General features: G+C 50.1%; 1 protein-coding gene across 14 annotated transcripts in view; it reads right to left on the bottom strand.

The window, feature by feature from the left end:
• The window catches only part of TPD52L1 (TPD52 like 1), a 97435-nt gene extending 81692 nt beyond the window's left edge, over window positions 1–15743 (bottom strand). For 5 of the 14 annotated variants that reach the window (XM_025422939.3, XM_025422936.3, XM_025422938.3 and 2 more), the window contains exon 1: window positions 15623–15726. In XM_025422939.3, coding sequence (XP_025278724.1) covers window positions 15623–15641 — 19 coding nt within the window. In that variant the 5' untranslated portion in view covers window positions 15642–15726. Of the gene's footprint in view, window positions 1–10631; window positions 10772–15622 lie in introns of those variants that run through there. The other 9 variants (XM_025422932.3, XM_025422933.3, XM_025422935.3 and 6 more) reach the window with 5 other exon arrangements.
• Window positions 15744–23374: the final 7631 nt, after the last annotated feature.

The raw sequence follows: 23374 nt of genomic DNA, 5'->3' as shown, positions 1-23374 counted from the left end.
CCCTCAGGCATCTCCTTCCCTCCCGCGGTCTTTCTCTCTCTCTCTTTTTTTTTTTTTTGTCCCTGAAGGATTCAGTTTCTGTGTGCCCCTTCCACCCTGCGCCCCCAAGTTCCCCTGATCCCCTGCAGATCCCCCCTCACTCCCTTTTCCTTAAAACGTGCAACTTAGCTCTATCCCGGCTTCCGTATTTAGGTTGACACAGCCCGACTCCCAAGGTTCAGTATCATCTCCGAGATTTCACCATCAGGAATGACGCTGACCTTGGAGCAGTACTGAGACCCCTTACTATTGTCCTAGCACTTCTTGCATTTGGGGAGCTTTGATGATGAGTTAAAATACAATTTAAAAAAAAAACAACATTAATTTCTGGGGTGCCTGGGTGGCTCAGTGGTTGAGCATCTGTCTTGGGCTCAGGGCACGATCCCGGGTCCTGGAATCGAGTCCCCCATAGAGCTCCCCATCGGGAGCCTGTTTCTCCCTCTGCCTGTGTCTCTGCCTCTCTCTGGGTCTCTCATGAATAAATACATAAAATCTTTAAAAAAATTTTTTTAAACATTAATTTCTTATAAAACAACATTTATAATATTCACCTCCCCCCCCATCTCCACCTGCCAGGGTCACATATGATGGCATTTACTCAACACCATTCATTCATCGTTTCCCCCTAAGTATTTATGTAGCGTCATCCACGAATGAGTCCTTTTCTAGACACTGGTGATATGGCCATAAAGACCACAGTCGAAGTCTCTGACTGCACAGAACCTAATGCTCATTGGGAGAAAAAGAAAAGAATCGTGCATAATATAAAAGGCCACAGCGCTACAAAGAAAAATAAGGCAAAGTAAAGGAGATGGTAATGGGCCACGTTCACAAGTGCAATTTTCAGTGCAGTTGAAAATCTTGGGTCAGCAGCACCTGCTCAAATCATTATTATTACTATTATTATTATATTATATGTGTAAATATATACACACACATATGTATACTGCAAGTTTTCATTTGTGCCTTTTTTTTTTAACATTAAAATGGCAAGAGCAGAAATCTACAGTTGTCATTAGAAGCTTTGCAGAAGATGGAGACATCTCAAACCCCACGCTGCTAAGCAACAGACACCAGGGTTTTCAGCGCCACCTTGCAGCGCACACAACCGTGTCCACGCTCCGCACTCCTCTGGCTCCTGTGCTGCGGGCCTCGGCCTCCCGGCTATCAGACACCAGAAATAAGATCTGCCAACTGAGCAGACGAGTTCTGCGGCATCTTCTCCAAAGACTTATTAAATTGTTACGAGAGAAGCAAGGGGAAGATAAAAAAAAATTTTTTTTAACCTCTTCATCCTCAGATTGTGTCCAAAAAATGAATGTTGCTTTGAAGGTTGGCTATGTGCATTGTTAACCTTTCATCCAGGTAAATGCAGAAGGACCCAAAGAGCAACCATTTAAAATATTTATCATCCGTCAGTGCACTCTGGGGGGCAAAACTGATGCTTCCTTCAGAAAACAATTTCACACGTGGGCCAGATGTCCAGATTCTATCAACTTTGTATAGTTATTTCTATCTCCAACCTACTCATCTCTCCGAAGCTCCGGCAGGCTATTTTTAACTTTGTGGTAGGTGGTGTACAAAAATCCAGAGAGTTTTCCGGGAAAAGAATGCATGAAAGGTACGACACCTAATTACTACAACAAAAATAGGACGGTCAGCTCGCAGAGGAAGGACTGGGGCTCATTCACCTGTCACCCTACCGCCTCACGTGCATTGTGTCCGGTCATCCCAAAGCCCAAGGAGCGGCCACCACCTCCACCACTTAGTGGAGGAGCCAGCTAGCGGAGATGTGAGGGAGGCCAAGAGCACGTACCTAAGGAGTGACTGAAACGGAACATGAATCCCAATCCTTGTGGCCTAGGGTCCCTTTCTACGACAGAGCCTTTCTTTTCCTTGCATCTAGCTTATTCCTCTTGGCTTCTCCGCCATGGACCACAGGCCCTCTTCAGCCTGGAGAAGTACACAGTCACTGACTAAATGCAAAGTACCAAGCTCCAGGAGTAAAATTTCAGGGAATGACATTTGAGATTAAAAATGTTGATGATTGCAAACTTTCCCCATTGAAATGGGAGCAAACTTGCTTCAAGGAACAGCAGCTTAATACACGGCTACTTAGTTCATCAACCCACAAGAAGAGTCTTGCCTCCAGTCTGCCCAACCAAGTCTTATTAAAATAACATGAGCGAGGAGGGTATCACGCCATCATGTCTGTCATGTCCTATTGGCTAGAAGCAAGTCACAGGTCCTGTCTGAAATCTAGGGGGGAGGATTAGACACAGGTGGGAATACCAGAAGTTAGAAGTCCTGGGGTTATCTGAGGGTCTGTCCACCATAAACACCCTTTATGCACAGGCATGTGGATGGCCTAGTCCAGTGAGTTAGCAACGGAACCGGTATCGAGGAGTGTGCATCAGAATCATCTGGAAGGTATGCTAAAACACAGAGGGTCCTACCCCCAGGTTTCTAATGTAGTAGGTCTAGGGTGGGAATTTGCATTTCTAACAAGTTCCCAGGTAAAAGGGACGGTGCTGGTCAAGGGATCACACTTCAAGACCCTGTACCTCAGTTTGCATGTCCAAGCCCCTCCCACCGCCATCTCCCAGTCCCTCAGGATTAGGAATGTACATACTGGCAGCGTGGTCTGCCCATGGAAGGCACATGCAAGCCTGGTGACGCAACACGGAGGGCTCTTTGCACAGAGAATTCTGGGGGCCCAGGTATCCAGAGTACGGTCTAGAAGAGGAAGCGTGGGTTCTAGGTGGGCCTATGGACATACTCAGCAAGGCTCAGACAGACGAAGGCTACAACAGGACCCTCCAGAACTAATGGCTCAGGAAAGGGGTCAAGGATTATGAAGGGTCAGATTTTCCCCTACTCGCACAAGCAAGGAAATGGGCCTGCCAGTTTTCACAGATCTTGGCAGAAGACCCAAGACGCCTGGATCACAGGAAAGAGACAATTACTCACAGCCACAGCAGTAGCCATAGTAACATCACTGCATCAGCTCCTTGAGCCCTAATTCCAGAAGGGTGACAGGATGGGGGTCAGGTGTTGCCTGTTTACACGGCGGGGTGTGTTTTGGGAAGGTAACACTGAGATTAGGAGGCCCTGCCTTCATACAGTGGCTGCTAGCAAGTCTGCCCAACTCCTGGTCCCGAGACACGGACTTGATCCTTAGTACCCTGGACGGTAAATCAATCTGCCCCTCGGGAGACAGCCTCTACTCTCCGAGGCTGCCTGCTACGCAAAACATCCCTGCAAAGACCGTGCAGAGAAAATTAGCTGTTAATGCCTTTGCTCAGAGGACCAGCGGTGCAGAACCTTGAGCAAGCTATAGAGAACTCTCTCCTGACAACAGGGGTCCAGGGGCCAGGTGCTGGCCAGAAGAGGACACCGCAAGTCAGCACGGTGTCTGAGGAGGAGTTTTTGAGGCAGATGGATCAGTAAATTAAGAGGCGCTGAAGACCAAGCAAAGGGAAATACCAAGGCGGGCGCTGGGACCTGCGCTCAGGGAAGTAACCGGGGGAGGAAGGGAAATCTAGATCACGAAGTAGCCTTCCTTCCAGCCAATGGGAGGACTCTGCTCGTTATTCTGAACAAAATGAGGAGTTATCACAGGGTTTCCGAGGGAGGAGTGGCATGGGACCAAAGGTTTTGGGAGGATCCCTCTGGTTACCATGTTGGGAATGGACTGGAGAGACAGGCCAGGGCCAAAGCAGGGAGACCAACTAGGAAACTCTTATGGAAACCAGATGAGAGGTGATGGTGGCCTGGGCCACGGCAGTGTCGACAGAGGGGTGGGAAACTGTTCAACTATTTGGAAGTGGAACTGGCATGACAGACTGGGGATGGGCTACAATCAGAACACCCCCCTCCCCCAAAACAAAAACCTCTTGGGCTTTGGGCTTCTGCCTTTGACACAGAGTTGCCATCCACGGACAAGGGGATAACCTTGGGAGAACCAACAATATGTTGGAGGAAGGAGACCAGAAGTTCAATGTCAGTCATGTAAGGTCCAGATACTTGTTAGGCTCACGCAGACGTATCAAGTGGGTAGTCTGAGGTTGAGGGGAATCAGAAAGAAGTTCGGGAGCTGGTAGTGTCTGGATGGAGTTTAGAAGTGTGAGTCCTGAAGAGCTCACAAGGGAGGGAAGTACAGACAGAAACACAAAGGAGACTGAGACTGGGCTTGGGGGCGGCGGTAGGAAGGGGGTCGATGGATGCCCTGGAACCCAAGAGAACAAAGCACTTCAAGGAGAAGCAGGGGGCATCTATGCAAAGTGGTGCTGGTAGGTCAACTAAGATGAGGACTGAGAAGTGATCACTGGATTTTTTTTTTTTTTAAGAGGGAGGGAGAGTCTGTTGAGTGACTCTTGGTTTCAGCTCAGGCCCCGATCTCAGGGTCCTGGGATCGGGCCCAGTCTCCGGTTCTAGGGTCTTTCCTCTCTGTCTCCCTGCTCGCTGCTTCATCCCCTGCTCACACTGGCACACGTGTGCACCTGTGCTCTCTCTCTCAAATAAATAAATATTTTTTTAAAAAAGATAAGGGGCGCCTGGGTGACCAGGGTCAGTTAAATGTCTGCCTTTGGTTCAGGTCACAAGGCTGGGGTCCTGGGATCCAGCCCCGAGTTGGGGTCCCTGCTCAGTGGAGAGCCTGCTTCTCCCTCTCCCTCTGCCTGCTGCTCCCCCTGCTTGTGCTCTGTCAGATAAATAAACAAAAATCTTAAAAAAGGAAAGATAAATCAAAACTGATTTTTTTTTAAAAGAGGGAGAGCTGATTTTCTCTTTCTTCAACTCAACTGGAACCCAAATTCAAAGTTATTATGGGACCATCATGCCTCCATCAAATAGAATAGGTCCCATTACATTAATCTAAAATATTTATCTTCCCTCAGCCTTGGAAAAGGGACAAGTAGAAGAGACAAAGATGTAAGGAGGACACAGTCCAGGTCCGCAGCGTCAGGCACAGGGCATTGCCGGAGAGCAGAGGACATCGAGGTCCTCATGAATCAAACAGGACACTGGCACCAAGTTCTTTCTTTCCCAGAGCTCAGATGTCCACAGGAAGGTAGGTTTCATACCTGTACATGTCGTGAATTCCTGGATCAAAGTTCATAAAATGTGGGATGAAGACAAATGTAAATGCATTTTTACCCTTGTTAAAAAAGAGAGACAACGCCAATGAAGTTGCTTTCACCAAGCCCCACACCAGCACGTCAGGACTTACTACCTCACCTAAATTGCATTTTCAGCCTCTTCCCCCAATATAACCTTTAACCAGTTAGTCTGGAGTTACACGTCAACGTGAGTGGGGTAATCGCTTGATGGACCTCTTCCGACCCCCACAGATGGGGAAGGTGACCTTGCCTGAACCGATCCACTCTTTGCTCGAAATGTCCTTTTTCCTCCCCCACCCCCTTATGTCTATAAAACCTTCCAAAGGCTTTTACACAGCCCCTTGGAGCCCCTCTCTACTCGCCAACTGGGATACAGCCTAATTCATGAAGTGTTGGAAACAGCCACTTACACCTTCAAATTTGCTCGGTTGAATTTTCTTTTATAACGGCCTCCGTGAGCAAAGGTCATCAAAAGTTGTATCTGGACCTAATCGTAAGATTGGGGGGATAGTGATGTTTAGAACAAAGGCAAAAAAGGAAAAAATTAAACTTCCTTACAACTTAGCACCCGTTGACGAGTATTTGGGACAGGCAGCGTGGCCTTCCTCCAGGGACTCAACTGCCTGCACCTTACCACCTGGCCAGAGGCAAATGACAACCTTAGCCTGACATTAGGCCAACTTCCAAGACCCTGGGCGTCTCCTTCAATGTATGAAAATCTCTTTGGAACCTTCCTTTATCTCTACCCACCCCACCCCCAAGAGATGCTGTTAGCAATCGCCCTCCCAAGCACCCAGCCCACTGACACACATCTGAAGGGTCTCACGACTTAAGAGTTTACTAGAGAAGAGTAAACGAGACCCCTCAGGGCCCTGGAAACTCGCTTCCAAAGTCCTTAGAGACACTATCCCTGCTCCCTTCCAACTTGAGAGTATAAAATCAGCCACTCCTCACCACTCCAGTGCAGGGGTGGTGCACTTCCCATCTCTGTGCATTAATAAAACCTTTTTTTTTTCTCTTTTTTTGGCAACAAAGACGTCTCAAGAGTTCCTTCTCGATTGTGAGCTCCTAGACTCCAACATCTCACGTCAATAGCAAGATAATAAAGGGTAGGTGCTGGACACCAGTGATCTGTGATGGGCTCAGAATTATTCCCTGAAGGCAGCAACCCCGTAACATCACCGACGAGGAGGACAAAGGCAAGAGGAATGTCTCGAAAATTAAATTTCCTCACAACCTGCAGCCCACTGACGAACCCCTGCGACAGGCTGAGCGGGACACCCCTCACGGATCCCACGGCCGCCTTCGTGATGTTGTTTCACCAGCGAGGACTACAAGCCACTTTAGCTCGACACAGGTCCAGACTTTGGGACCCTAGAGCTCCTCTTTGATGGGGAGAAATCCCTTTAGAGACCCGTTCTCTCTCTCGACTCTAAAGCATGCAATCGGCCACTCCTCGCCCACGTCCTGTCCTGTGCTACGATGAAAGCACCTTCGTGCACCATAAAATTCTTTCTTGACCACTGTGCTCGACGACCTGGCATCATCAATACCCATAAGAAGTTAAGTGGGGGAGCTGCTGGCAATACTGTGACCCCAATACTTTTCGAACGTATATCTGAATCTCTTTCCAGGTATCCGTTTGGCATCTGCTTACTGTTTACCCAATCCACCTCACTTTCTTTTTTTTCTATACAATACTTGCTTTTCAAATGTATTAGACTATTTATTAGTAAATGCGAGGCCTTCCTCTCTGGCGCCTACAAACACAAGTTTCTGGCCAGAGGGGCCAAGCTCTTCTCCAAGGTGCAAAAGGAATCTTGTCAAGTGCACGTGTGGGGTGTTGCCAGGAAGTAACCACCCACCTTCCCTCCCGCAGGTGGGCCCTAAGCCTCACATCTTCTGCATGCAGATTTTTCAAAATCGCAAGATCCCATTTCAAAAAATTTCTGATTGTGTGTTCTTATTTCCTCACATACTCTAAACTGTCACGGTGGGGGGAAAACAAAAAAACAAATGCAAGCCCTCATCTTCACCATATGCTTCCCTCCCTCTTTCAGGGACAGTGTCATCGAGAGTGGACTCTGGGAACCCGTGCAGCGAGCATCTCTTCAATGACTGGAACCCTGCCTGGTACCCAGTGGGCCCACGATTAATAGGTATTTTCCTTGCCAGTAATGTGCTTCCTGGACTGGGAAAAATGTGCAGAAGCGATAAGTCCTTGTAAAAGTCTTCCAATCTTTTGAAATAAACCTTGCAGGAAGCATGGATGTGTTGGAACTTCCAGGTGGGGCCCTGGGTGTCAAAAATGGAATAACAGGGACCAAGGACTGCACTTTGCTCGCAGCCTGCTCTAATTCTTTTAAGTAAGGGGACCCCATCTTTCTGCGAGGGCTTCATGTAGAAATGAATCCCCCTTGGAAGCCAACATGTTGGAAAACAGGCAATTTTCTTTTCAGCTCTCATTATTGCTCCTTTCAGCTCATTCGTCTACAAGAGGGAAAATCAGAGAAAAAAACAAATATCCGATGGCTTGAGACTCGGAAATCAAAGAGATTTGAAGAGATCCCCTCCCACCACCCAAACTTTTTCTTTTGAATGAATCTGCTCCACGTTCCAGGGTCCTTCACGAGGCACTTGCTGGTGACCGACAAAAGAAATGTCTCATGGTAAGAAAAATGCATTTTGCCGTTTCCAAGGGGTTGCAGGATTCTCTATGTTAGATACACATCAGAAAAATGTACTTCGTAGGGTGCAAATAACCGCAGGCAAATTTGGAGAGGAAGCATAACATACGCATACATTTTCAGTGCACGGCACGTTATCTGGCCGTAGCACTAATAGCAAAGAGCCAGGTTTTTGTCTTTCGAGAACGAAGCGAGACATTGGCGACGGAAGGGTATCCTTGAATATTTGTGGTTGTATTTTGGGATTTCATTTCCTCTGCGTCAAAATGCAACGCATGTAAACTCGTGCTGTGAGAAACCATCTAAAATTTATCCTTCCTTGAGGACCCACAGCGTTCTTTTAGCCAACTCAGATTCATTTAATATGTTTCGCTGCCTTCCCTGGTGCATTAAGGATGACTCTTGATTTAATACACACATCTTAAATACATTGCATTTCTTAAATATTCCAACGAAAGGTAAAATGACGGGCTTGAACATCCACAGTCTGGGATCACCCTTTATGTGTTCTTTACTGCATCCTCAGTAAATCAAAGAGGTGGCTTCAGGGTGTTGGGGACACTCCAGACCCGCAGGAATAGTGAACATCTGCATACACGGAGAGCAAGCCAGGGGGAGGACTGAGGCTGATGCCCTCTTTTTGCCACTTGAGACCACAAAAATTTAGCATCGAAATCGCTACGGTAGCTCAAGGACAAGCCCACCGACTCTTCCTTTTTCCCTACCAGGTACCTGGTTAAGGTAGGCATTGCACTAATATGCTTGGGAGACAGCTAAATAAATGAAACATATTCACGCTAACACGTAATTACAATACTCATGAGACTAGAAAGAGCCTTACTTTTTGGGGTACTCATTGAGATTAGTCCTTTCAGCCAGCATCCGACTTTCTGGAAACGAGATGCACATCCTAACGTCTTTTATTTGTTCTGCAGTCCTGAGATCACTGATATGAAGGAACACCAAGGGCAGTATCATATATGAACCGTCCCACCTTTGAACTGGCTTTTCCTCGCAGCTAGTAATTAAAATTCTATAGTGGTTCTAAGAACCACATGGCTCGCGACTTAAGAGAATTCATCTCGAAAGCAGAACAAAAACAGCAAGTTGTTGATAGATGAGCACATCACCACCCCACCCGACTCCCACTCCCAGCTGGCCATATTATAATTTTTTTTAAAAAAATTATTTATTTATTCATGAGAGACACAAGAGAAATAGAGAGGCAGAGACACAGGCAGAGGGAGAAGCAGGCTCCATGCAGGAGCTGATGCGGGACTCGATCCCAGAACCCCAGGATCACGCCCTGGGCCAAAGGCAGATGCTCAAGCACTGAGCCACCCAGGCGCCCCTATGGGGCTTACACTTGCAGACCTCAGGAATTCCGGTCCTATTCTTTCAGACCTAGACCCTGCCCATATGTGGGATGGGCAGTGCCATTAAATCCTGCCCTTTAACACGCCCCCCCACAGACCATATGAATATGAAGCAAAATCTATTATTTGTAACTCTGCACACTGACTGCTCACGCGTGCCAATTTAAGGAGGTAGCACGGAACAGTGGTTAAAATCCCAGTGTATGAAGTCAAACTTCCAGATTTCAAATCCGGGCTCTAACACATCCAAGCTGTACGAACTGGAGAAAGTTGAGTAACTCCTCTGTCATTCAGCGTCCTTACTTGCAAAATGAAAAGAACACCATCTTCCTCAGGATTTCATTTTATTCATTAAATAACACAGTCTTTTAGCGTATAACATGGCATCTGGTGTTAAAAAAAAGAATCCCATTGGGGCACCTGGGTGGCTCAGCAGTTGACCGTCTGCCTTGGGCTCAGGCCGTGATCCCAGGGTCCTGGGATCGAGTCCCGCATCGGGCTCCCTGCAGGGAGCCTGCTTCTCCCTCTGCCTGTGTCTCTGCTTTTCTCTCTGTGTCTCTCATGAGTAAATAAATAAAATCTTAAAAAAAAGAACCCCACTAAAATATTACAGTTATTGTCGCCCCGCAATGTGAATGAGTTCTAGTATTCAGCAGTCTAGTATTCGAAAAAAATCCCATTGGGATGGGAATATGTAATCTCATCAGTTCTGTGTGCATTACCCATGGGGATGGCTCTTTTGAGCTATCCTCCCGGGAAAGATGACAAATTCATCTTTGTCTTCCTCTGGCATATGCTGTCCAGCACGTAACTGCGGAGCCGGTGTAGTGGTGAGGTGGTGAAGCTCATGCTCTGGACTCACACAGACCTGGAGTTGAATTTTTCCTTCCACACTTAATTTTTTCTGCCTTTAGTTTCCCTTCTACAAGAGGAGCTCAACGTAATGGTATCTATCCCACGGTGTTCCTGTAGGAATTCAACAAGGTAATGCACGCAAAGCGCCTGGTATATGCTACTAAGAGCAACAGCCAACATTTATATGGTACTTAGCCTGGGCCGGGAGCTGTTTTAAGCATCTTGCATGTATTTGCTCCTTAAATCCTCCATGCAGTCCTAACATAGAGGCACTATTATTATTCTCACTTAATGCATGGGAACCAAGGCCCAGAGAGACCTAGCAACTTGTTCAGGGTCATATTCACGATAAGCGACAATGACAAAATTAAGGGCAGTTTGCTCTGATTCTGGAATCTTAACCACCATCCCCTGTTGCCTCTCGGTAGTAGTAAGTGCTTGTCCAGTATTTGCGATTACTACAGTAATCAATAAATGCTTGTTGAAATGTTTAACAAATCAATATTTGCCGAAGCACTTACTTATTATTTACTGCATCTCACTAAGTAACAAACCTTGGGGATCCCTGGGTGGCGCAGCGGTTTAGCGCCTGCCTTTGGCCCAGGGCGTGATCCTGGAGACCCGGGATCGAGTCCCACGTCGGGCTCCTGGTGCATGGAGCCTGCTTCTCCCTCTGCCTGTGTCTGCCCCTCTCTCTCTCTCTCTCTGTGTGTGACTATCATAAAAAAAAAAAAAAAAAAAAAAAAAAAAAAAAAAAAAAAAAAAAAAACCTTGTCACAGGTCACAAAAATGGACTCTCTTGCGTACACTTTTTTTTCAAGCAACTTCTCAGATCTGGCCACCCAAAGTTTTAAGAAAACAAGAAGTATATTTGGGCAGACGATGTGAAAAAGGTTCCAATATACTCTAATTATCATTTCTATGATTCGATTTTATAAGAATTTTAATTAAAATAACAGTATAAGATATGCTGCAAATGACTGACTTTAATAATGAATACAATACTACCTATTTTAAAATTTTTATTTAGGGGCACTTGGGGGGCTCAGTGATTGAGCGTCTGCTTTTGGCTCAGGGCGTGATCCCGGGGTCCTCGGATCGAGTCCCGATTTGGGCTCCCTGCATGGAGCCTCTGCCTCTCTCTCTCTCTCTCTCTCTCTCTGTATCTCTCATGAATAAATAAATAAAAATCTTTTTTTAAAAAATCATAAATCAAAAGATGTAACACCTACCTTGCATAGTTTGAGGTTTATGATTATTGTCCCTGAAATATACTAAACAAATCTTTTCCCTAAGTAATCTGATCCCTCCAACCTAAGAGACTTAACCTGTTGCCATTTGGCACAGAGAAGAGGGATTATTCTATTGTTTTCTAACAAAATAACTTACTTTGTTTATAAAGCAAGACTTTGTTTTTCATGCAATCTTAAGAAAACTGATATAAGTGTACTCAGTTTTCTACGGCTTCGTTCCTTGCCTCATTTTCTGTTCTGATCCTTATTGTCATTCACCTGTTCCTAATTTCCATGATCTCGCTGTGTCTTTTATACGTGTATGAACTGCCACACATTCTTGCTGGAACGAGGTGAGCGTAAATAAATGTCCTGTGAACCAAGTTACACAAGACGTTGTCGCTTGAATGGAACTTGCAAACAGGTCAGATTACTCTGACATTTATAACTTTACATCATTTACAGATTTCTGAGAATCTTCCTCAGTAGACTTACTATAAAAAATGTTACTGTAGTAGGCTGAATAATGACCCCCACCCCCCAAAGGTATCAGGTCCCAATCCTTGGAGCCTGTAAATGTTACTTCATGTGGGAAAGGGGTCTTTGCAGAGGTGATTATTTAAGATCTTGGGATATGGGGAGTCTCCTGGATTACCCAGGCGGGCTCTAAATGAATCACAAGCATTCTTATAAAAGACAGAGGGAGACCTGATAGAGAAGGCAATGAGACCCCCAAGGCCGAGGCTGCAGAGATGTGGCCGAGGAACACCGGCAGCCACCAGAACCTGGAAGACGCAAGGAATCCATTCTTAGAGCTTCCAGAGGAGCAAAGCCCTGCTGACAGTTTAACTGTGGTGCAGTGGTAGTGATCTTGGACTTCAGCCCTCAGAACGGTTGAGAATAAATTTCTATTGTTTTAAGCCAGTACATTTGTAGTAATTTGCTAGAGCGGTCACAGGAAACTTATACAATTTTTTTAAAATCATTTTTTAGAGAGAGAGGGGCAGGAGAAGGAGAGAACCTCACAGCCCTGAGATCATGACCTGAGCTGAAATGAAGTTGGACGCTAAAGCAACTGAGTCACCCGGGTGCCCCGAAACTAACACAATTATTAATCTAAATATATATCAGTGTTAAGTGGACAGAAAATTTTCCTTTTCACATTAAAGACACTAAGAAAGACATGCACAAAGTTATTTCCTATTTCCTATTCCTAATGGAATACTGAACGGTAGTCTAAAAAGATCAGGAATTTTTATTTCAAAGGATTACCACAAGGTTTCACAAAAATGCCACATTCCTAACCAAAGTCTCTAATATACCAAGGTTATTAATGCAAAATTCTCTCGTGCCAGGAAAGCAACTGGGAATGGTGGCCTCCTGTGGGCTCGTCATTCCACATTGTCCTCCAGGAACTTCTCATAGAGAATCATTCAGTGCATAGCCCTGCCTCTTATGTTTTCTGTTCTGTCAACTTCCGAGAATGTCTTCTTATTTTGCTGGAAGTAATCTATTATTTTACAAAGTCTTAAGAACATATTTGCAGAATTTCACTCATGGAAAAGTTTCCGAAAGAACCTGCGGCTGCACTTATCGGGCTACGCGTACAAACCATGCAGTCTTCTGGAAAGTACTAGGGAACATCCCAGTGGCAGTGCCGACTCAATCTCACTCAATTTTGCTTTTTTCTGGGTCAGGAGGCAACAAAACAAGCCACTCCCACACTGGATAATTCTAAAATAAACCGTGCCGATGATAGAAACTTGCACTTAGGAAACCACAGGAGTCTCTTCGAATCTAAGAGGCAATTCATTTGGCCAGAAACACGTGCCAAGTGGTAAGAACATTTTCCTCTCCGCATAAACCATTTTGTGAAAAGTTTTCTTAAAGAACCTAATAGGTCTACTTCTTAAATGACCGCCCCCCCCGCCAAAAAAAAAAAAAAAAAGGCTGAAAATGAAGAACTCCAAGTACAGGGAAAATGAGGACTTAAGAGGCAAATATCATCCATCTGATTGCAAAAGTAGAGAATCAGAGTCAGCCTTGGTACCGTCATCCTACATACCTGTTCCAAGTTACCTGATTTTTCTCCCTAAGTCTTTCTTTCTTTCTTAAATCTGTTCTTTCTCCTCCTCCTGGCTGCCCATCACCCTAGCCCAAATCTCCCTAGGCAACTTCACTTGCCCTTTAAAACTTGGGCTCCCCACCCACTCAGATCCCACCCACTCCTAAGGGGAAGGGAAGAGTGGCCGAGGGGATAGGGGACAGATAAATGGGGAGGTGGGTAAGTGGCAGGCTTTGAGTGGGAGTGGGGCACTCCCCGCATGTACCCCGCCTACCTGGCGGCACCAGGAATTCCCGCACCCTGCTGGCTTCCCCTCGGAAAAGGGGACTGAGAACCTCATGGGACCCCAGGGCCGAAGCCACTCAACCAGCGTGAAGCCCAAAGAACAGACACTTTGAGGGCAAAGTAAACCATCTTCGCTGTTTTGATGCTCGCCCACTGGGCCAGACTCAGGCTCTCGCTGAGCCACGCGGCCGCCTCCCTGGCATTGACACCGCGGCCACCTGACATTTTATTTATCAATAATTATCAAGTTCACGGCGGTCACTTCCTCTCCTATAAACCTCAGGAAGCAGGAGTCAAGTCTGTGTTTGCTCTCCCCAGCTCAGGACTCGGCAAAAGCAGAGAAAGCGCTGGAATATGTGTTAAGTCAACCTCCAAAGACGAGCCACCCCATGACCCCAGCGGGTCCCACCTGCAGCCTCGCTGTCTCCAACCTCAGTGAAGAACCGATGACCCGGGAGGCCTCGAAGCAGGCGCCCAGGCCCCGGAGATCGGCAGGTGACTGATCCCCGATGGGTCCCTAGTGGACACTCTGCAAATCATTCTAATGTGTGGGGCAGGCTGCAAGCCCCAGGGTTATTGCACCTGCTTCAGCCCAGGACTGAAGGCCTCCAGCCCCGCCGCTGCCTCAATTGATCCACAGCCCCCCACCCACCCTGGGTTGAATTCTCCCTTCGGGGGGGGGGGGTGGAGGGGGGGATGGAGGGGGAATGGAGGGGGGATGGAGGGGGATGGAGGGGAGGATGGAGGAGGGGAGGGAGGAGGGATGGAGGGGGAGGGTCCAGGAAGCGGCCGCTCTGTGCGCAGAAACTTGGCTGATGGAACAAGCCGGGATGGTTCGGGATGGTTCGTCCTGTTCAGGCAACTGCAATCCTGGCAGCAAACCTGTTGGGTGGCTCCAGGCCCAGGTCCGGACCCAGCCAAGTCCTTCCCATTCAGGAAGCTTCCGCCCCTAGAGGGCGAAGCGCAGAGGATCCCGAACCTCTCTTGCCTTTATTTATTTTTTTATTTTGTAAATGGGCTTTTACTTCTTTTAAGAGCCTTTGCAGAACGGCTCGCGGTGCGGGCGGCGCAGCGCTGAGGGGCTCCGGCCCGAGGGCCCCCCAGTCGCCGACTCGCGCCCGCAGCCGCAGTCCGCCCACCTGTGCCCCTCTCTGCACCTGCCCCCCCCCCCACAGGCCCGCCGGGGCTCCAGGGCTGGTGCCGCGGGGCTGCCCCCTCCCCCCCCCCGCCACCGCCTCTGGCTGCTGCAGCGACCCCGGGGCGCGGGGGGGGACCCCGACCTGGGCAACCCGGGCCCACGCGGCTCTCGCTCGGAGGTCGGGGGCGGGCGACCATCGCGGCGGCGCGGGGGGGAGGCGGGGGCAGTGCCGGTGACCCCGGGGCGGAGGGGGGCGGCCTCGGGGCGGGGGGGGGCGGCCTCGGGGCGGGGGGGACTCCGGGGCGGAGGGGGGCGACCTCGGGGCGGGGGGGGCGACCCCAGGGCGGAGAGGGGACCCGGGGCGGAGGGGGGCGGCCTCGGGGCGAGGGGGCGACCTCGGGGCGGGGGGTACCCCGGGGCGGGGGGGGACCCAAGGGCGGAGGGGGGACCCCGGGGTGGGGAGGGCCCTGGGGCGACCTCGGGGCGGGGGGGGCGACCCCGGGTCGGAGGGGGACCCCAGGGCGGAGGGGGGGCGACCTCGGGACGGAGGGGGACCCCGGGCGGGTAGGACCCCGGGGTAGGGGGAGTCCCGGGTCTCCGCGGAGGCTCCAGCCAACTTGGGCCGGGACGCTCCCCCGCTCCCCCCAACCCCCCCTCCCAGGCCGGGGCCCCGTCGCCGACCCCGGACGCCGCACAACAGGTCCCGGGGCCGCGAGGCCGGGCGGGCGCGCTCTGCCAGCGGGGCCCCAGGTCGCCCCCAGCCCGGGGCGCGGGGCGCGGGGCGCGGGGCGGGGGGCGCGGAGTTGCGGGCGCGGGGACACTCACCTCGAGCCTGCGCCTCCATCGTGGCCGCCTCCGACTCCGCGGCGCGGGCGCTTCCCGAGGAGCCGGCGGCGGCGCCCGAGCCCAGGGAGCAGCTGGCCCCGCCGCGCCCGCCCGCCCCCGCCCCCGCCCTCCCCCTGCGCGCTCGCGGGCGCCCGCGTGGACCCGGTGGGGGCCGGCCCGGCGGTTCCCCGGCGCCCAGCCCGCCGCCCGGCCACGCGGGGAGCCCGGCGCCACCTGCCGGCCGCTCCGCGCGCGACGCCGCCCGCGCCCACTCGGGCCAAGCCGCGCTCAGCCCTGCAGGTGCGCGACCCGCGACCCCGCGCCCCGGGCACCCCGGGCACCCCGCGCCCCCCGAGGCCTGGGCACCCCCACCTTCCCCGCGCCCCGGGCACCTCCGCGCCCCCCGAGGCCTGGGCGCCCCCACCTTCCCCGCGCCCCGGGCACCTCCGCGCCCTCCGCGCCCCCCCACCCCCGGCGCCCCGGGCACCCCCCCGCGCCTCCTGCGCCCCCCACGCTGCCCCCGCACCCACGCACCCTTGGCCCTCTGCTCCCCCCGCGCCCCGGGCACCCCCGCCCCGGGTGGGAGCAGGAACCGTGTCTTTACAGCCCTGAGCTGTCACTCCCGGTAGGAAAGCGGCGTCTGGCTCCTGGGCTCCTGGGACCCGCCGCGCCCCGTTTGTGTCCAGCGACCAACACGGAGCCTTGTCTTCCGCGGCTTCTGCTCAGAGCGCCCTTGTCCATGCTCCGTGGACCCGCGGGCTCGGGGCGCAGGCCACGCCTTAGAACCGACCCCCGGGATCCCCGGGTGCCTCAGTGCTTGAGCTGCCCTCGGCCCAGGGCGTGACCCCGGGGTCCCGGGATCGACTCCCGCATGGGGCTCCCTGCGTGGAGCCTGCTTCTCCCTCTGCCTGTGTCCCTGCCCCTCTCTCTCTCTCTCTGTGTCTCTCATGAATAAATAAATAAAATCTTTAAATATATATAGAGAGAAAAAAAAAAAAAGAACTGACCCCCCAGGGAAACCTATTAAGCTGATTTAACTGAACAGCATTTCACAGGAGCCATTTTTCAAACAGCAAAATCAGCTCACTCCCCCCATAAAAGCACCAAAAAACGGTGTGCCTGCGGCCTGTGCAAGAGCGCCTGTGCGCGTGGGGCTGAAGCAAGGGAGGGCTCTGCCCTGCGTGGCCCCGGCCTCTGCCGCCCAGGCCTGTGCATGCCGTGAAAGCCCTGCACCCATCTTACTGTCACAAATTAATCTTAATCATGAGGCAAATCCACAGACGTGAAGTCCGCACATACTAAGCATTAAGGCCGTGCGTATTTTCTAATTCGAAACCGATAAGCCGTTCCTGTAGGTCGATGATGAAGCAGTCACATTTTCAGAGAAAAGACTGCACACTGGCAGCTGTGTTGCACGCCCGGCCTGGCAGTGTGAGCAGGACAGACAGCGGGGAAGAAGTGTCAGCTCACGTCTGGCCTTTTCGGGTCTTCCTTTGGGCCTCAGGAACCTCTCTTCACATCTCCACAATCTCCATCTGTAAAACGAAAAATCTTTTTCAGATTTTTTTTCCTCCAGGAAATAGATCTTGAAGTCAGTCAGGGCTAAGAATGTGTCCTATACCAACCCCTCCCCGTTTCCTGCCGAAAAGTATTGTGCAGATTCATAGCTCACAGAAGATTTATCGGGGTGCCTGGGTGGCTGAGTCAGGCAAGTGTCTGACTCTCGATTTCGGCCCAGGTCATGATCTCAGGGCTGAGAGATCGAGCCCCAAGAGGGGTTCTCTGCTGCCTGCGAAGCCTCCTCACAATTCTCTCTCTCCCTCTGCCCCCCCACCCCCCTCTCTTACTCTCTAGCTCACTCTCTCTAAAAAAAAAAAAAAAGTGTATTGAATAAGCAACTCGCTAGTAGGTTCTATTTCCTCCATGCTCAAGTTACTGTGAAAGTACAGACTAATAGACACAGAGTCTTACATTTTTACTTGGAAAAAGGTACACTCATGACTTCGTGGCACATGTATAAATATGTCATTGTCTTTCGTTTGTTAAAAAGCCTCTGGTCTGTAATTGTCGACACAAAAATCGCTCTACGGAACGCCAAGCACAGGCTTCTGGTGATAAGTGACCCTGGATGCAGCTAGTAATCAGCACCACTGATTAAATCACTTTTAGGGTCCATCCGGTTGTTCTGGTCCTCTCTACCCTGGAAATTAAGCACCAGGTTAGGATGACTTCCAATTGTGACGTGGAGCTTTTTCAAAAGCTTGGGTCACCTAACCTTCATCTAAGTTGGGAGTCATTTTTCTGATTCACCAGGTTGGAAGCTACTACCCGCTTAATGTCTTTTACCACGTTCATGATCATAACATATTAATAGTTGTTCAGAAATACTTATTGAATATATTCTCCGTGCCAGGGACTGTGCTAGAGGCTAAGGGGACGGGTCAAGGACACGCTCCCTCTTCCCCAGGGAGCTCATGGTCTGGTGAGAAGGGGAGACAGATACCTTGGAATGCAGGGCCGGGTGGTGAGTGGCGAGCCAGAGGTCAGCCAGTGTGCTTGTAGGCGGTGAGGAAGTTCCCCCAACTCCGGCCGTGGGGAGACGGACGAAGGTGAGGATGTTTGCGCCAGCGGTGTCTCGAAGGATGAAAGAATGAACGGGCTGGGCTGTGCTAGCCCCCAAGTAATGGCTTAGCCAAGGGACAGTATGGCTTGTCCTTCCATTTCCTTGTCACTCGTGATGGTGAATTTTCTTAACTCCCTTAAAATTTAGCGAAACAGCCATCCTGACTCTTGTTGCCGACCTCTGGTAGCTCTCCCGCATGGAACACAACGGGTGGGTGTTGGATTAAGCCAGTGACGAGCTGGCCTGCCCTTCCAGAATTGAATCTTTCTGCTGACTCGCTGGGGGGTCTCAAATGTCCAAAGGGAAGCCGCCTTCAGCAGTCCTTGCCTGATCCAGTTCTGGTCCCCTGTTGCCTAAGACGCTGAGGGGGCCCTTGGGCGGTGGAGGAGGAGGGAGGAAGAAAGGACAGATGGAGTGTGCCCCTCTGGCTCGTGCCCCTTACCACTTACTACTCTGGAGGAGAACGTGGGCTTTGGGGCGCCCTTTCTTAGACCTTTGCCCTGGAAATTACTCGCTGTGTAACCCGCAGCAAGCTTCTTAGCCTCTCTGTGCCTGGGCATCTGCATTTTGCGGCAGGACGCTATATGAGCTGTTCATTGATACCTTCTTTCCCTCCCAGCCCCCTGGGCCTCTGTGTTTCTAGAGCAGTGCTTCCCACCCTCTTGTGCACCGTCGCCACTTGAGGGGTTCCTACGCATTTCTAAGAGCCAGGCCTTGCTCCCCAGATACTCTGATTTATTTTCTGAAAAGCTGTCTAGGTAATATTAATATGCTTCCAAGATTGAGAATGGCCGTTTTAGAAAATGCCCATGGCGCAAAGATGAAAGGTACGAAATTCGTAGCTTTTAAATTTAAAAAGTTGCCACCCCGCTCAACAGAAAATGATGAAAAAGAAATGTGAGCAAGCAGAGTAAGGACTTTTTTCCTTTTTTTTTTTTCTTTTTTCTTTTTTCCCCTGCTTCCTGCTTCCAGGGGAACTGGGGAGGGAAGAGAAGTTCGACGGAGAGTTTCGACCCGGCTGTGTCTTCCCTTCCCTTCCCTACGCTCATCAGAGCAAGGAAGGCCGGCCTTGAAATCCGATGGCCACATAGTGTGAGAAGTGTTAGGAACAGAGTGGGTGTCACTTTGAACTTCCAACCCCCCCCCCCAGTGGTATAGGAAGACCCCTCGGGGTCCCCGTGAGTGCCTTGTGGGGTGTGAATATTCTTGAATATATCCAGTAAGTACTTCTGAACGTGCGTTGGGGGAGAGAGAACTAGCTAGTGAGCCACCATTCCCAGGAGACTGGAGAGACAGAGACTCTGCAAACGAAGGAAGCAGTGCAGCCAAATCCCCGTGGAAGGTTCTAGGGCTGCCCTGGGGAGAGGCAGGGGCTGTGTGGGGGCTCTGCCTGCCGGAGGAGCGCTGGCGGCCCCTCATCGTGCTGCCCCAGGCCTCAGGGGGGCTGCCCTGTGGCTCCCACGCTGGTCCACCTGCCAGGGCTTGGCCGTGGAAGCCACTGGAAATGAGCGGGTCCTTGCCAGGACCCCTGAAGCAGGGAGCCAAGAAGTGAACCTCAGAGGAGTGCGGCCTGAGGCCATCGGCCAGGGGCCACCGGGGACGGGGCAGCCTCACCCGCTGAAGTCTAGAGTCACTGAGCTGTGGGTCGTCCTGTCCGTCCCCACCACACACTCTGCGAAGAGGAGCTGGTTCCTGGAAGACAGGAGGGCCAGCACATCAGACCAGCTTTTCCCCTGTAACTCTCCAACACAGGAGGGGGGGGGGGGGTCCAAGAAGGGCTGAGAGGGGGGAGAAGAGGTTTACTTAGAGACTCAGAAGAAGAGAAGATCATGTAGCAACATAGGAGCGCTCTGGTCGCTGCAGCTAACGGAGAGGAAGGAACCAGAACCAGCTGCCCGTAAGGGAGCCTTCTCCAAGCCAGTTGAGGGAAAAGCACAAACATTTTGTGTTTATCCTTCAAAAACCTTGTTACCCCTCAATAAATCGCTTACGCCATATAAAATTCTTCGCAGAAACCTGTTGGACGCATCTGCTTTTTTCCAAGTTCCTCCAGGATTTCCGGAGACAGGCCCTGGAGCCCTAAGCTATGCGTGGACGCTCAGAGGATCCAGATGCTTCTTCTTCGTTATGAAGGGGCCTATCCTCTCCGGTTCCTCCACACGTGAATACTAAAGCTCACTCCCGAGGCCTTTACAACTTTAAAATGGACTCAGTTTTAAATAGCGATCTCTAAAACACCCCGAAACGTATTAGTTTTCTAAGATCTCAGCGCAGGGCTTGTCACCCGCGGCACGGCTGACACTTGGTGACCCACTTTGTTGGGTTGGAAGGTGCATAGGAGCATCGTTGGCCTCCCCTCGCTGGATGCCAGCAGCGACTCCTCAGTGGTGACTACGGAGCGTGGCTCCAGAAGATGCCGATTTTCTCCTCCAAAGTCATCCCCAGAGGAGAACCATGGCATCAACTCTCCCTTGAAGATGCAGAATCATCCTGAATAAAAGTGATTGCCCCGCGTGGTACAGTGAGGCCTACAGTACAGCTCTGCCCCCAGGCTTCACCAGGAAGGGGCTTTGCCCATCATTTCTACAAAGAAATGTCTTGTCTCTTTCCGTCCATCAGTCATTCCTGATTTACTGCCTAAACAGATGCATTGTCTGAGAAAGGACTGAGAGGGCTTTTACCTTATTCCTAAGGAGAAAGAAGAACAGGAGAAGGCAGGAGGAATGATGTGCTTATTGCCCTGTAACTCTGTACAAGGAAAGTACTAGAAGGTTTTGTTTATTTTTAAGGTTAAACCAATCCATTATCAGTTCTGCCCAATGATACCTTTTTTTTTTTTAAGATTTTATTCATTTATTCATAAGAGACCCAGAGAGAGGCAGAGACACAGACAGAGGGAGAAGCAGGCTCCCTGCGGGAAGCCTGATGTGGGACTCGATCCCAGGACCCTGGGATCACACCCTAAGCCCAAGGCAGACGCTCAACCACTGAGCCACCCAGGCGTCCCCCAATGATACACTTGACCTTCGAGTGACAGTGTTTTGAGCCCAAACTCTTTTCCTGAGAGAGGGGCATCAAAGAGGATTGGGAAGACGTTACTTATGTGGGCCTTCAGGCTGGACTGAGACCATCGGACACAGGAATCGAGAGCATAGAAACAAGCCTAGGCCTGCACCAGTCATCTTGTCATTAGCACGTGGCTTTCATAGGTTCCAGAACCTATAGTTTGCAAAATTGGCTCTTTTCAGGCTGCTTGCATTACTTTGGTTTACCTTTGGGTATTTTTTCCTGCTTAGCATGGAGTATGTTTCCTTTCGGAAACGTTCGACTCTTTCAGTAGCACTAAGGGAAGAAAGAAAAGCAAAGTGCTGTCAGCAGGGCTAGACCAGCACAGCACTTGGTGGGCGTGATGGAGACAAGAGAACTCCAAGAGAGACGCACAAAGGGTCAGGAAGAGAAGCTGAAGGCCTCTACCATGCAGCCAATTCCCTCACCACTCGGTTTGCTCGTTCTTTCGAAGATTCTTGACTTATTTATTCAAAAGTGCAATTTCTTTCCAGCTCGCTGGTGAGTAGAGGGCTCTGGCGGTTAGCGGCGGTGCTTCTAGCAGCTGCCCTCGTGGAGCCTGACCTCTAGATCAGTGGGTATTGCCACACCATTCTCATTCAAGAACAACAGGAAGTCAGGTGCTCTCCAATTCTTTTTCAGACACAATGTGCACCCCTGGCTTCATTGTGTATGAGTGACATTGAAAAATTAGAGAAAGGTTAAGTAGAACCTCCCCAAGATTATTGATAAGGTCCTCAGGGATAGTGCAAAGAGCCAGGAGGCTCATTTATTTTGGTAAGCAGAAGTCGGGGTGATGTCTTGACAGCACACGCATCCATCGTCCGCAGTTCTGGGATAGATGACAAGCGGCAATGCAAAAGGCAAAGGAGTGTTTGTTGAGTGGCCACAACAGTGATTTTCCAAGACGTCAAAGTGACTTTCACACTGGGAACTAATCTAAACTGGGTCGTAAGTAAATAGGATAGACAATACAAATTCATCATAACAACTATGCTGGAGGTCGATAACAACCCACCACCATAAGCTGTGTTATACCAGTTTAGGCCCAGGTCAAGGACGTGCCTGGTAGGTACGCGTGTCTCAACGGAGATCCAGTCAGAAAGCTCTGCGAGGGATGTGAGTAAGTGAACAATGTTATTGGCAATCTATAAAATGGGCTGAAACGACTTAAACTTGAATTTGAAGAAAGGCGTATTGCACAACATTCTCACGTATCTGTGGAGGAAGGAGAAAATAAACCCATTTTCAAAAGGATCATTTTGAAACTCCATAAATATCAATTCCTCGAATATTCTGATATTTTAATATTTAATATTCTAATATTTGGGATGCCTGGGTGGCTCAGCAGTTATGCATCTGCTTCCGGCTTAGGGTGTGATCCCAGGGTCCCGGAATCAAGTCCCACATCGGGCTCCCTGCATGGAGCCTGCTTCTCCCTCTGCCCATGTCTCTGCCCCTCTCTGTGTCTCTCATGAGTAAATAAATAAAATCTTTTTAAAAATACTCCAATATTTACACTTTTAAATGAAGGCCACCAGGGAAAATGTGCTTACAGAATTGTGCAGAGAAAAAAAACATTTTCATGAGATCTTTCTTAGAAGTTCTCGTTTTTTGGTAGGTAGTCCTCCTCATATGGGAGAGGAAATCTATTTCTCTAGAGAACTTTCCTGCAATAAGTTGAAGCAAATTGTATGGGAAAAATTAGTAAGTTAAACACATCCTATGTGGTATTAAGTCATAACTAACTCAGGAATTATCTACGTTTTACATTTACTAATTCCAGTCAAGCACATATTCTAGGTTTAAAAAAAATCTGTAAATTTTATCTTATTTTAAAAGATTTTATTTATTTATTTATTTATTTATTTATTTATTTATTTATTTATTTTAGAGAGGGGAAGGGAGAGAGCATGCACAAGGGCAGGGCCAGAGAGAGGGAGGAGGGAGAGAATCTTAAGCAAACTCCACACTGAGCTGCAAGCCCCATCCATGCAGGGCTTGAAGCTGGATCTTACCACCCTGAGATCATGACCTAAGCCGAATCCAAGAGTCCAAAACTT

Source organism: Canis lupus, chromosome 1, assembly GCF_003254725.2.
Source record: "Canis lupus dingo isolate Sandy chromosome 1, ASM325472v2, whole genome shotgun sequence".
NCBI lineage: Eukaryota > Metazoa > Chordata > Mammalia > Carnivora > Canidae > Canis > Canis lupus.
Note: the sequence above shows the minus strand (reverse complement) of the source record. Positions and strands in the feature narration are given on the sequence as shown.